Source organism: Erythrolamprus reginae, chromosome 5 (assembly GCF_031021105.1).
Source record: "Erythrolamprus reginae isolate rEryReg1 chromosome 5, rEryReg1.hap1, whole genome shotgun sequence".
Classification (NCBI taxonomy): Eukaryota; Metazoa; Chordata; class Lepidosauria; order Squamata; family Dipsadidae; genus Erythrolamprus; species Erythrolamprus reginae.
Window position 1 is genome coordinate 107,857,909 of NC_091954.1, and position 13,961 is coordinate 107,871,869.

At 40.9% G+C, this 13,961-nt stretch overlaps 1 protein-coding gene across 4 annotated transcripts in view; it reads right to left on the reverse strand.

Annotated features, from left to right (window-relative positions):
- Positions 1–1,619: 1,619 nt before the first annotated feature.
- CCDC39 (coiled-coil domain 39 molecular ruler complex subunit) overlaps positions 1,620–13,961 on the reverse strand; it is a 34,020-nt gene continuing 21,678 nt past the window's right edge. For all 4 annotated transcript variants that reach the window (XM_070753677.1, XM_070753679.1, XM_070753680.1 and 1 more), the window contains 7 exons: positions 11,036–11,159; positions 9,489–9,648; positions 7,584–7,690; positions 6,811–6,951; positions 6,461–6,640; positions 3,896–3,969; positions 1,620–1,911 (listed from right to left, as the gene is read on the reverse strand). In XM_070753677.1, coding sequence (XP_070609778.1) covers positions 1,764–1,911; positions 3,896–3,969; positions 6,461–6,640; positions 6,811–6,951; positions 7,584–7,690; positions 9,489–9,648; positions 11,036–11,159 — 934 coding nt within the window. In that variant the 3' untranslated portion in view covers positions 1,620–1,763. The remainder of the gene's footprint in view (positions 1,912–3,895; positions 3,970–6,460; positions 6,641–6,810; positions 6,952–7,583; positions 7,691–9,488; positions 9,649–11,035; positions 11,160–13,961) is intronic.

Below are 13,961 nucleotides of genomic sequence, written 5' to 3' on the forward strand. Positions count from 1 at the left end.
TGGTTCTCTGCTTAGATATTGTTGTGTTTGGCCTTGGGTCGGCTGCTTCCACCACGTCTGGGAGAGATGCGTCACAGAGTGATTGCGAAAGCATGGCTGACAGCCAGGAAAACGGCAGACAGCTCAGAGGATGTGGCAGATGGTTCAGAGGAGTTGGCAGACAGCTCAAAAGAACTGGCAGATAGCCCAGGGGACTTGGCAGGCAGCCCGTCGGATAGCCTCTCTTCTCTGGATTCGGATTCCGAACAGATAATCAATATGCGTAGCCGTAGAGCAATGCAACGTAGGGCTCAATTAAGGGATTATCAATGGTGATTCTGGTGTCACCTGTGTTTGGGTGTGGTTCACAGAATGAGGGCTGGGTATGGTTCCCATAATGAGGGCTATAGTTACAAAAGGGAACAGAGGCAGAGGCAAACTGTGGATGTTTATCTGTGTGGTTTGTGTGGCTTTGTGGTTCCTGCTTTGAAGTCTCTGCTCTGTGCCTTTGGATTTCAACCCAGCATTGTCAGGCAAGTGGGAGTTGAAAACTCTGGGACTGGCTGCTGCTCTCGTGCCTAGAGAATTCAGAGAACTCTTGGAACGTTTCTGCTACTTTTGTACTTTTTCATGAACTTTGTATCTTTTCATTTGCTTTTTCATGAACTTTGTATCTAGATGAATTTTCACCTCAAACTGTGTTTTACTCCTGAAAAGAAGGACAGTTTTCTTTAGTCTTTTCTTTTATGTTTAATGCAAGTTTGCTGATTAGCAATGCACGTGTGTGTCTGACCTTCTTTCCTGGACCGTTAATTAACGCCTGAGCCCGGTCAGGCAGAACAGATATGAAGCTCAAAGATGGCTTTAAATTGTGTTTTGCAATAGGCCCAGTAACCTTTAGTAAGTGTGAATAGCAGTTTTATTTTGCTTTTAGAAGATGTGGCATCTTTGAGCAAAGCAGGTGGTGCTTTAAGGACTTCATGGCCGTGAATAGAAAGTCATGGCAGATCTTACTTTACCCACCAGGTCACTGGGTAGTTGACCAATAAGCAGGACACTTTTTAAGGTATTCCTTTGGGAAAGGTGGGAGTTCACAGGAATGGCTTTTGAGTTTAAGAGAGTGTGCATTCTTAGCGATTAGTAGCTCCCCAAACAGAGGAAAAAGGTTCTTTATTGGAATTCAACAAAGGTAGCAAAAGAGGACCAAACAATAGATATGAGGTTTTGTGGGGGCAAACTCCTACATGACTCTAAGAGGCTTATTCAGGTAGTCCTCGACTTACACCAGTTCATTTAGTAACCATACAAAGTTGCAACAGCACTGAAAATAGTGGCTTATCATTTTTCACACGACCGTTGCAACATCTCTATGGTCACATGGTTCACATTCGGATACTTGATAACTGACTCACATTTACAGTGGTTGTAGTGTCCCGGAGAATTCTCATTCAGCAACACCTGAAATTTAGGGGCGCTCTAGTTCAAACTCAAGTGGGAGGACTGAAAAAATTACACATTTCTAAATACACATTTGTAAACATGAATGACTATGGAGGAGTGGTGAGATTGTGACTTTTTGCAAAGATTGTTGTCAACTTTTATTGGTAAGGCTTAGTTTTTGCTATAAAAATAAAACTGAATTGAAACGAAAACATTTATTCCAAGTGAAAATAATTCATTCACTATCACATCAATTAATTTTAGTTGTGTAGTCAAACATGCTGCAACTTAGCAGATAACTCTGAATTCTTAAAACCTTTGAATGCAACAGGAAAAAAACCCACTTAATATGGGCTTTTACTACGAGAGGAGGTGGTGGCGCTACTCGGGCTTGAAGGATGAGAAATTGGTCCTGGAGGTTCAGGACTGGAATCCAAAGTCAGAGATACAACTTTGGCATGTGGTTGACTGGAAGATAAGCTCCTGAAGGACCTAGGAAACAAGGACGCAATTACATTAATTAAAAATCATTCAAGTTCAATACAAAATAAAACACCATTATGTTCCATAAAGAATGTCCTGTCAAATTATCATATGAATGGTAAGCTATTTTCAATTTCTTCATTGGCCAATGAAACTCACTTTTGCCCCAAACTGTCCCCATCATTACAAAATGTATGGGAATCTTTCTGAACTCAACATCAGAGTCTGTGAGGCTGGTCAGATAAATTATTAGGTCAGGTTATTATTAATTGATAACCACCATGCTTTGTCCCATTTTATGACCTTTTTTCCATGATTGTTAAGCGAATTGCTGTGTTGTTAAGTGAATCATGTGGTTATAAATGGTGACCACATGACACTGGGCCCTGCAAATGTCCTAAGTATATGACAGAATGTACATCTGGCTGCCATTGCAAGAGTAAAAACTGATCATTAATCACTTTTTTTCAGTGTCATTGTTACTTCAGTCACTAAGCAAATGGCTGTAAGTTGAGGACTACCTGTATCGTAGAATGTTTAATTTTTTTTTTCAAGGAGCCCTCAGGCCTTCTGAGCTCTTTTATTTTTACAAAATCACTCAGTCTTATTGGACTTCTGAAATCTGAATAATTGTAATGTCAAATGTAAATCCTTCTCCCTTACTTTATTAAGAAATTGTAATTTACAACTGCTATATTATAATGATGCGAATCATCCCAGCGGGTACCTATACAGAAGTACTAGCAGTTGTTGTTAGCAGTTTAGACATTAATTGCTGTGCATTGTGTTATTTTGAGGGCATAACACATTTACACTGTTGTACAAACCGTAAATTCAATACTTTACATTGTAGCTAAGTGTCATTTCTTCAGTTGTCACATGACATGAAAAGATATACAGTGTTCCTTCGATTTTCATGGGTTCGAACTTCGCGAAAAGTCTATACCACAGTTTTTCAAAAATATTAATAAAAAAATACTTCGTGGGTTTTTTTCCTATACCACGGTTTTTCCCACCCGATGACGTCATATGTCATCGCCCAACTTTCGTCTGCTTTTAATATTTTTTTAAAAAATAAACTTTAATAAATAAACCTGGTGAGTAATAATCTAAATGGTTGCTAAGGGAATGGAAAATTGCAATTTAGGGGTTTAAAGTGTTAAGGAAAGGTTTGTGATACTGTTCATAGCCAAAAATAGTGTATTTACTTCCGCATCTCTACTTCGCGGAAATTCGACTTTCGCAGGCGGTCTCGGAATGCATCCCCTGCGAAAAGCGAGGGAACACTGTACTTAAATATTTACAAAATGTGAGGGGGTATACTCACTTCTGTGATATACTGAACATATAAATTATACAGTGGTACCTCTACCTAAGAACGCCTCTACTTATGAACTTTTCTAGATAAGAACCAGGTGTTCAAGACTTTTTTGCCTCTTCCCAAGAACCATTTTCCACTTACAAACCCAAGCCTCCGAAACTGTAACCGGAAAAGGCAGGGAGAAGCCTCCGTGGGGCCGCTCTAGGAATCTCCTGGGAGGAAACAGGGCCGGAAAAGATGGGGAAAAGCCTTTGTGGAGCCCCTCTAGGAATCTCCTGGGAGGAAACAGGGCTGGAAAAGACAGGGAGAAACCTCTGTGGGGCCTCTCTAGGAATCTCCTGGGAGGAAACAGGACCTCCACCCTCCCTGTGGTTTCCCCATTATTTGCTTTTACATTGATTCCTATGGGAAAAATTGTTTCTCCTTACAAACATTTCTACTTAAGAACCTGGTCATGGAAATAATTAAGTTCATAAGTAGAGGTACCACTGTGTTTGCTTTTTTGCAGCATTTTCAGGCCAATTTAGAATTTGCGTTCCAGGGTTAACTCTTGATTGATTGACTCATCCCTGTATCTCCCTATGGAACAAGCAAGTCATGGGCAACCTCTTTATAACCCTGCCTCTAAGCACATTCGTGGCTACGTTATTTTGACTCAGAGGTGTCACTCACGTGCCGGAAGATGAGCCATGAACAGTTCGAGCACTGGTGTGAGAAACGGAAACTGTAGGAAGATGTAATGAAGCCTACCAACAAATAAACAGAGGTTTGATGAAGTCTGCTATAAATCTATAGGAATAAAAACACTGCCTTTAATTCACAGTGCTAATTAAAACGGCTGCAGGGCTTAGCAAAGTCCTGAGTTATTACAGCTTCTCTACTACTATTATTTATTATTTTTTTCATTTATTTATTTTTATTCGACCTCTATGCCGCCCAATCCCGAAGGACTCAGGGCAGCTTACAACAATATAAAAGGTACAGTATACAATAAAAGGAAGTCAAATATAAATCTAAAACTATAAACCTCAGTTTAAAAACCCACAACTCAAACAATTCAGGCAACACACATGCATATCATTCAGAATAAATTGTCCATGGCAGGTGTCAATTTCATGGCCCCCAGACCTGCCCGCAAAGCCAGGTCTTCGTAAGGCCAGTAGGGTGGGAGCAGTACGGACGTCGGGGGGAAGTTGGTTCCATAGAGCCGGGGCAGCCACAGAGAAGGCCCTCCCCCTCGGCCCCACCAACCTGCGTTGCTTAGTCGACGGAACCTGGAGGAGGCCTACCCTGTGTGATATTATTGGTCTCTGGGAGATATGTTTTACCTTTATTTCTTAAATAAATTAAAATTTTAAATTTTGCTTCATCTTTACTATGCTAAATTAAAATGAATGTGGTTTCAAGTGGATCTATCAGATACTGAGGAAACGGCCAAGCTGCAATTATTGTAAAACAGAATCTCTTTCATTTCATAAATCGACATTCCTCAATCTGACTGTATGTTGTGGTTAAAAGTCCAGATTTTCCACCCAGCACGAGGACCCATGATGGCACAGTAGTTAGAATGCAGTACAGGCAGTCCTCGAGTCACAAATGTAATGGGGCCTGACCATTCCGGTCATAACCTAAGAATTTGTGGGAATAGCTTGAACAGGATCACTCCCTCCTTTCCCAATATACTTGTCAATCGAATGTGAAGCTCATTAAGTGCACACAAGGTGTTTCAGGGTGAGGAAGACCATGGGGGGCCTAGTGATGGAATAGGCCACCTGGCTAAGACCACCCAAGGCCTCCATGGCCCACTGAAATACTTTATGCTCCCCACAATTGCTTCCCCTCCAAACTTGCTGCACCGGCTCATTTACCTCCTCTCCAGCAGTCTATTCTCCGGTATTTCAGCCACGGGTGCCCATCTGACCAAGGGTAGGCCGGAGTGCCGCTCCGGTAGGAAAAATGGAGCTGCGCACACAGTTCCAACTGTCAGGCAGACATTCACGGGCACAAGCAGTGAGATTCCGGTGATTTTCGCTGATTTTTTAAAAGAAACCCGTAAAAATTGGCGAAATCCTGCTCGCACGAGGATGCTTGTGCGAGATTTTGTTTGCTATGCATGCACAGGAGCCAAATCTCACTGCGCACCTGAGAGCCCCAGCCAGCAGCAACAGCGAGTGCGGCAGGCTCCGGCCACCTGGCTGTTCCCCAGGTCGCAGAAGAGGGCAAACAAGCATTAGCAAGCAAGCGGCGGTAAAGGTAGGAGAAGAGACCGGGCGGCGAGGTCACGGAGGGAAACGGGTGGGGATGGCCGGAATAAGTAGCGGTGACACAGAGGGGAACGGGCAGGGTGGAACCCTTTGCATTGCAGGGGCGGATGGAGGTCCCTTACTTGTGCCAGACTGGGGGGGAAGGGGACAGAGGACAATGCTCTTCTGCTCCCCTTTTGCCCTCCAAGCTGCAGCAGCTGCTATTTTTTCCTGATCTTTGGCATGCACGGAAGCAAAAAAAATGCCAAAAATTGGCGAAATCTCGCCCGCAATTCGGCTTCTGCACATATGTTCCTCTAGTCCCAGGAAATGGCAGTCCTTCACTGCATCCTCCGCACGGCTTGCCCAGCATGTTGTCGGCCAAAATAATAATAATTATTATTATTATTATTATTGTTGTTGTTATTATTATTATTATTATTATTATTATTATTATTATTATTATTATTATTATTAATTAATTAGATTTGTATGCCGCCCTTCTCCAAAGACTCCGGGCGGCTCACAGAAAAAATGGAACATGCAGGACAAATGATGCAGAGCTTCTGCAGTTGTTGTTAAGGGCGAACAACTGTTGTGGTGCTGCAAGAGTCGTAGTTTTGGGACTTCCTTGTAAATGCTGCGGGGGGCGGGGGGCTTACCACATAAAACTTTGAATGTTCACTAAGGGAATGCTTGTAACTCAGGGATTACCTGTACTGCAAGCTAACTCACTGCTCACTGTCAAGAGTTCGATTCTGACTGGCTCAAGATTGACTCAACCGTCCATCTTTCCGAGGTGGGTAAAATGAGGGGCCAGATTGTTGGGGGCAATACGTGATTTGGTAAACTGCTTAGAGAGTGCTATAAAGCAATGTGAATGGGTATACATTAGAGATACGTATTAAAATCCGGTGTGATATGCACACAATAAGAGACCAGCATATGCATTTCTGCATTAAATTAAGATGGATTAAAATAACTAAAGTGATACCTGTTCAAAGTATTTTTGGAAGACTTTATGTAATTCCGGATGTGCTTCTGAAGCATCAAGCAGCATTTTATCTACGTATTTGCTGAAGTCCTTCAGTCCACGAAGTTCGATGTCTTTTTCTTCTGGAGTTTGGGACTGAGAGTCCTGCATCATTCGGATTGCTCGGGTTAATCGGGAAACCTTTTCAGACAGACAGAAAAAAGTTTAGAGGAGAATATTAGATGTTAAAATGCCAGTAAACTTCTATATTAAAATGTTTTATTTTAGCTAAAATCGATCATGGTTACCCTAAATTATGATTTTACTGAGTTCTAAATTAAACTGAATATATTATAGTAGTTTAAACTAACCTGTTTTGAGACTCTTTCCATTCTGGGTTGCTGATCATCTATATCTCGGATTAATTTTAAAACATTTGCATGTTTATCTTTAACTTTTTCCTGGAGAAGGACCTCTTTTTTCACAAGAGTGTCGAGATTATTTTTCATCGCCTAGAAAAACAAATGTATATATAAGTCTGTTTAGAGACTTCTTTGAAACTATTTATTTATTTATTTATTTATTTATTATTATTTAGATTTGTATGCCGCCCCTCTCCGCGGACTCAGGGCGGCTCACAACAAGGCATAAACAAATCGTAAACAAATCCAAATAAATTTAAATATTTTAAAAAGTTTAAAAAGAACCCCAATATACTAACAAGCACACACACAAACATACCATACATAAATTGTACATGCCCGGGGGAGATGTTTCAGTTCCCCCATGCCTGACGGCAAAGGTGGGTTTTAAGAACTTTACGGAAGGCAGGGAGAGTAGGGGCAGTTCTAATCTCCGGGGGGAGTTGGTTCCAGAGAGTCGGGGCCACCACAGAGAAGGCTCTTCCCCAACCGACATTGTTTAGTTGACAGGACCCGGAGAAGGCCCACTCTGTGGGACCTAATCGGTCGCTGGGATTCGTGCGGCAGGAGGCGGTCTCGGAGGTATTCTGGTCCAATTTGTTTGTTTGTTTTCTATGCTGGCCAACTCCCGAAAGACTGGGCCGTTTACAACAGGATACAAAATTCTAAGAAAAAATAAATCTGGATCTGAAGAAAAGGCTCTTTCAGTCACTTTTGTTTACCTGAATATCCTCTTGAAGCTCCTTGATCTGCCTTCGCTTATATCGAAGTTTCTCGTCAGTAGCTCTCTTTTCTTCTTCCAGTTTTATTTTCTCGTTATACTCGTCACCTATGAAGTATTACTGGATATTAAACCCCAGAATTAAAGACACCCTGTGGAGGCTACTTAGGTCTACTTTCTAACATAATGAAAGGGATACAGCTCGCCTGCAATAAGACTTCCAATATGAAATATGTTATAAAAACTTGGATTTGTATATGAATGAAGGTATGCAAATGTTTGTATAATGCAATAAATTCAGTGACAAAGGGCTTTTGAAGACATTTGAACCACTACTTAATTATCATTTAGTTAGCTCAAGATCGTTTAGATAAACTTTCATATTTTTTTTAAAAAAATCATTTTCTTTTTTATGCTTACATTCTGTCAAGAAATCTTATATATTAATTATAATCATGCATGATCATAAATAATAGAGCCAGCAGAGGGAGCAAAAGCTAAAAAGAAAATAGCTTTCCACAACTACATTATTCTGAAGTTCTGCTATAGTATCAGGGCACTATGGATAGGGGAGATTTTGTGTTTTAAATAATCTTTCAATTCAATATTTTCTGTCTTGTTCTAAGTATATTTTCTGTCTTTGTTCTACCACATGAATCCCAGTGGCCGATAAGGTCCCACAGAGTTGGCCTTCTCTGGGTCCCGTCGAACAAACAATGCCGTTTGTCGAGGCCCAGGGGAAGAGCCTTCTCTGTGGCGGCCCCGGCCCTCTGGAATCAACTCCCCCCAGAGATTAGAACGGCCCCCACCCTCCTTGTCTTTCACAAACTACTCAAGACCCACCTTTGTCACCAGGCATGGGGGAGTTAAGATATTTCTTCCCCTAGGCCATTACAAGTTATGCATGGTATGTTTGTGTGTATGTTTGGTTTTTATAATTAGGGTTTTTAGTTGTTTTATTAAATTGGATTGTTACATATTGTCTTTTACCATTGTTGTTAGCCGCCCTGAGTCTGCGGAGAGGGGCGGCATACAAATCCAATAAATAAAATAAAATAAATAAGTACAGAAAGTATTGTAAATAAAATTTGTAATTAATTTTTGTACTTCATAATATGAAAAATTGCTTCTCAAATCAAAAGAAAAAGCAATTTGGCCAAAAGCCATTTGTATTTCAGTCCCCAGCTACCATGTGGTTGTACAAGGTTCTTCCTTAATAGGGATTTGGTGGGCCACATAAAGTTAAATATTTTTGGAACCTTTACAATGAGCTCATCCTTTCCTCGCAGTTGTGATTTACCCAACATGTTCATTTCTGGCTGTTTTCAAGTGATTGCACTTTAAAGGAGAATATTTGTAGCTCAGGGTTGAAATTAGGGGTCCTTGGCGCTCTCGCGGTTGGCTTGTCTTCTAGTAATAGTTTTATTACCCAATTAGGTAATATCATCAATTACTCTGTATACTTTATAAATAACTAGCACTTTAGCTAACCTTTTATATATCTTTTCTTTTAATATTAGATTTTTATCACTGTTATATTGTTTTTATTATTGTTGTAAGCTGCCCCGAGTCTTCGGAGAGGGGCGGCATACAAATCTAATAAATTATTATTATTATTATTATTATTAATGTAAGACATGGGAGCTCGTATAGAAGACTAAATACTAGTGAGATTATTCTCTTGGCAACTGTATATTGTAGACGTGAAAGATATGGATCATCTATGCCTAGCACTGCAAAGTCACCAAAACAACTTATGCTATATTGCAGAGGTCTTCAAACTTGACAACTTTAAAACTTGCGGACCTCAACTTCCATTCTGTTTACATATACCAGTACCATACTCAATACAGCTCCTCCCCTTCTTTGCTCTTATGCTTTGCACATAAAGCCATCATGTACTTACTTTTCTCTACAACTTGTTTGAAGGAGTTCCTGTACTGGCTGTTACAGTTATTAAGGACATGCAGTGTATTTTCTAGGGCTATACATTCTTTCTCAGCTTTCTGGATATTTGCATCCAAGGTATCTCCTTCACGCTGAAGGTCTTCCTTCTCCTGGGCAGCCTTGAAATAGTGTAACAGAAAAGCTGAAGTTACTCTGTGAGCAAATGCTTAAGTTCTAGGTTTGTGCTTAGTCACAACTTCAGTGACAGCATTTAATGTTATCTTCTGCTGGCCCCTTTTTCAAATGCCTTCATTTTTCCAAGTAGCAGGGACATTGATTGATTTATTGTATTTATATGCCGCCCACTCCAAAAGGACTCAGGGCAGCTAATAATAGTCATAAATAAAAAATTATGCACTGTACATAACAGTACAAAATACAACCATAATAACAACAATGCAATAAAATATATAACACCCTAAAAAACCCCATGCAGTCATTCCTAATTCCAGGCCTGCTGGAAAAGCCAGGTCTTAAGGGCTTTCCGGAAGAAAGCCGTAGGCTGGAGATAGTAGATTTCTGGGGGGCAGTTGATTCCAAAGGGTCAGAGCCACCACAAAGAAGGCTCTTCCCCGAGGTCCCACCAGCCAACATTGTTTGGTGGATGGAACCTGGAGAAGGTCGACTCTGTGGGCCGTTACTGGTTACAGTGAGGTATGAGGCAGGAAGCGGTCCCGTAAATAGTCTGGCCCTGAGCCTTTTACAGCTTTAAAGGTGATAACCAACACATTGAATTGCGTCCAGAAACCAACTGGTAGCCAATGTAGCTCACGTAAAGTTGGAATAATGCAGGCGTACCTTGGTTATTGCACACACCGCTGCGTACCAGCTGAACGCTCAAGGGTAGCCCCATGTAGAGCGCATTGTAATAGTCAAGGTGATGAGGGCATGAGTGACTGTGCTGCGCGCCTCCTGGTCAAGGTAGGGCTGCAAGTCTTGCCTTCATATTATGTATCAAAAATTTTAAAGTTTCAGTCTTATTGTTAATCTTTCCACTGTACGTATTGTCTTACTTTCATTTAATACTAAATAATCTGCTCTTCGTGCAGTTCAAGGTATTTGCTCTAGCACTAGAATTCAAGGCTCTAATTTCTATTTAATAGCATTATTTCTCTTTGTTCAGGCTTCTTGATGGTCAGTCATATTTTACAATCATATTTTTATAACTGGGATCAACCATGGAGTTCCTCCTACTTATTTTTGTTGTCAGAAAGATAAATCTTTACTTTCATTTTATCCCAATACGTCAGTCTTTCTCTTAAGTGGCATCTCTTTATTTCATAGTTTGTATTTGTATTTGTATTTATTAGATTTGTATGCCGCCCCTCTCCGAAGACTCGGGGCGGCTAACAACAGTATAAAAAGACAATGTAAACAAATCTAATAAATCATCATAGTTATAGTCAGCATCCCAATAATTTCCAAAAAAAATCTTTAAAAAATTGTAATTTCTTAAAAAACCAAGATTTTTTAAGCTATTGTATCAAATCCAAGTAAAAAGTTTACCTTTATAACATAATAAGCATGAGTTTTTTCTTCTTCTCCTTCTGGAGGCATCATGACAATGGTAACAATTTCATATCTACTTTTCAGTTTTTCAATTTTACTCAATCGCTCATGGAATTCTGAACTAATTGAAGGAGAAATTGAAAAATAAGACAACTGGGATGTTTGACAGGAAAACAAAAACCAGTCCCTAATCACATTTTTATGAATTTACAAACTGCATCATCTGAGACTACACAGTTCTCAATTCCTCTCAAGCATGAGATGATTTTCCATTAAAAAATAGGTCTGTCACCCTTTCTTTTTTGTAAAAGAGATAGAACATGGTTAGCAGTGAAACATATAGCTAAAATCTTTTCAATCAATTTTTAAAAAATCTTTTCAGTGAGCCCTCTTTTTATTTGATCTCCTGGGTTCTTAAACTCAGGCTAAAACATGGAAGCCTGTAAAATAAAATAGATTAAATAATTTTTTTTTATTGGGCAAGTGTGATTGGACACATAAAGAATTTGTCTTTGGTGCATATGTTCTCAGTGTACATAAAAGAAAAGATACATTCATCAAGAATCATGAGGTACGACACTTGAGTTATTGTCATAGCATACAAATAATCAATCAAATCACATTAGGAAACAGTCAATATAAACCATAAGGATACAAACAACAGTCATACAATCAATTTGTGTGGAAATGGGTGATGGGAATGGTGAGAAGATTAATAGTAGTGCAGACTTAGTAAATAGTTTGACAGTGTTGAGGGAATTATTTGTTTAGCAGAGTGATGGCATTCGGGGGGAAACTATACTTGTGTATAGTTGTTCTGGTGTGTAGTGCTCTATAATATTTATTTATTTATTTATTTATTTATTTATTTATTTATTTATTGGATTTGTATGCCGCCCCTCTCCGGAGACTCGGGGCGGCTAACAGCAATAATAAGACAGCGTACAATAATAATCCAATACTAAAAACGATTAAAAACCCATTAATATATAAACCAAACATACATACAGACATACCATGCATAAAATTGTAAAGGCCTAGGGGGAAAGAGTATCTCAATTCCCCCATGCCTGGCGGCAGAGGTGGGTTTTAAGTAGCTTATGAAAGGCAAGGAGGGTGGGGGCAATTCTAATTTCTGGAGGGAGTTGGTTCCAAAGGGCCGGGGCCGCCACAGAAAAGGCTCTTCCCCTGGGTCCCGCCAAGCGGCATTGTTTAGTTGACGGGACCCGGAGAAGACCCACTCTGTGGGACCTAACTGGTCGCTGGGATTCGTGCAGCAGAAGGCGGTCCTGAGATAATCTGGTCCGGTGCCATGAAGGGCTTTATGGGTCATAACCAACACTTTGAATTGTGACCGGAAACTGATCGGCAACCAATGCAGACTGCGGAGTGTTGGTGTAACATGGGCATATTTGGGAAAGCCCATGGTTGCTCTCGCAGCTGCATTCTGCACGATCTGAAGTTTCCGAACACTTTTCAAAGGTAGCTCCATGTAGAGAGCGTTACAGTAGTCGAGCCTCGAGGTGATGAGGGCATGAGTGACTGTGAGCAGTGACTCCCGGTCCAAATAGGGCCACAACTGGTGCACCAGGCGAACCTGGGCAAACGCCCCCATCGCCACAGCTGAAAGATGTTTCTCTAATGTGAGCTATGGATCGAGGAGGATGCCCAAGTTGCGAACCCTCTCTGAGGGGGTCAATGATTTTCCCCCCAGGGTAATGGATGGACAGATGGAATTGTCCTTGGGAGGCAAGACCCACAGCCACTCCGTCTTGTCTGGGTTGAGTTTGAGTTTGTTGACACCCATGCAGGGCCCAACAGCCTCCAGGCACCGGCACATCACTTCCACTGCTTCGTTGACTGGACATAATATTGTTTATCATGAATGTTATTAGAGGAAATCATCAAAATATTGATAGTTCAACATATAATATTGTTAGGCCGAAGCCATTTTAGTTGAGATCTTTGGCCTGCCGCACTTTATACTATTTTAAAATGTGTGCTTAGCTGTGGGAATTTGGGAAGGGGTCATTGTATGAGAGATATCTGCATGTAGCCATAACAAATTCCTTATAGATTGTCAAGGGCATCCTTTGTCTTTGCACTCCTGCACCTGCATGGGAGGCAATGGGAGTTTCTAACAAATTGGCAGGTGGCGATTGGTCAACGTGATGGACTTGGGGGTGTGAGGGCAAAGGCTTTGAATTTTCAACTGGGGGGGGGAAACCCTGGGGCTTCAGATTTGGGCTTCTCCCAGATGTGCCAACATGGCTCTGTTAATAAACTGGAACGTTGAGGAATACTTTGCTTTGGACTCTGATTTAGTTTTGAATGCTATTTGGAGCCCTGTCAAAGATTGAGGGACAAGACACAATATACACTGCCTTTTCACAAAACTGTGAGTCCCAAACTTAAACATTCGCAGATGACACCAAGCTGGCAGGAATGGCCAACACCCCAGAGGATAGACACAGAATTCAGAAAGATCTAGGCAGACTTGTACAGTGGGCCGAAATGAACAAAATGAAGTTCAATGTAGAGAAGAGTAAATTCCTGCACCTAGGCAAAAAAAACCCAAAACGTGCGTACAAATTAGGCGAAACTACACTCACCATGAGTGACTGTGAAAGGGATCTTGGAGTCTTAGTGGATAACCAGCTAAACATGGGCCAGCAATGTGCAGCAGCGGCTAAAAAAGCCAACACAATCCTAAGCTGCATGAATAGGGGGATACACTCCAAGACCAGAGAGGTAATAATACCACTCTATAAGGCCCTGGTCAGACCGCACCTGGAGTATTGCATCCAGTTCTGGTCACCACACTTCAAAAAAGATATAGAGACTCTAGAGAGAGTGCAGAAAAGAGCAACTAAAATGATAAAGGGACTAGAGACCAGGTCATACGAGGAAAGGTTGCTTGAAC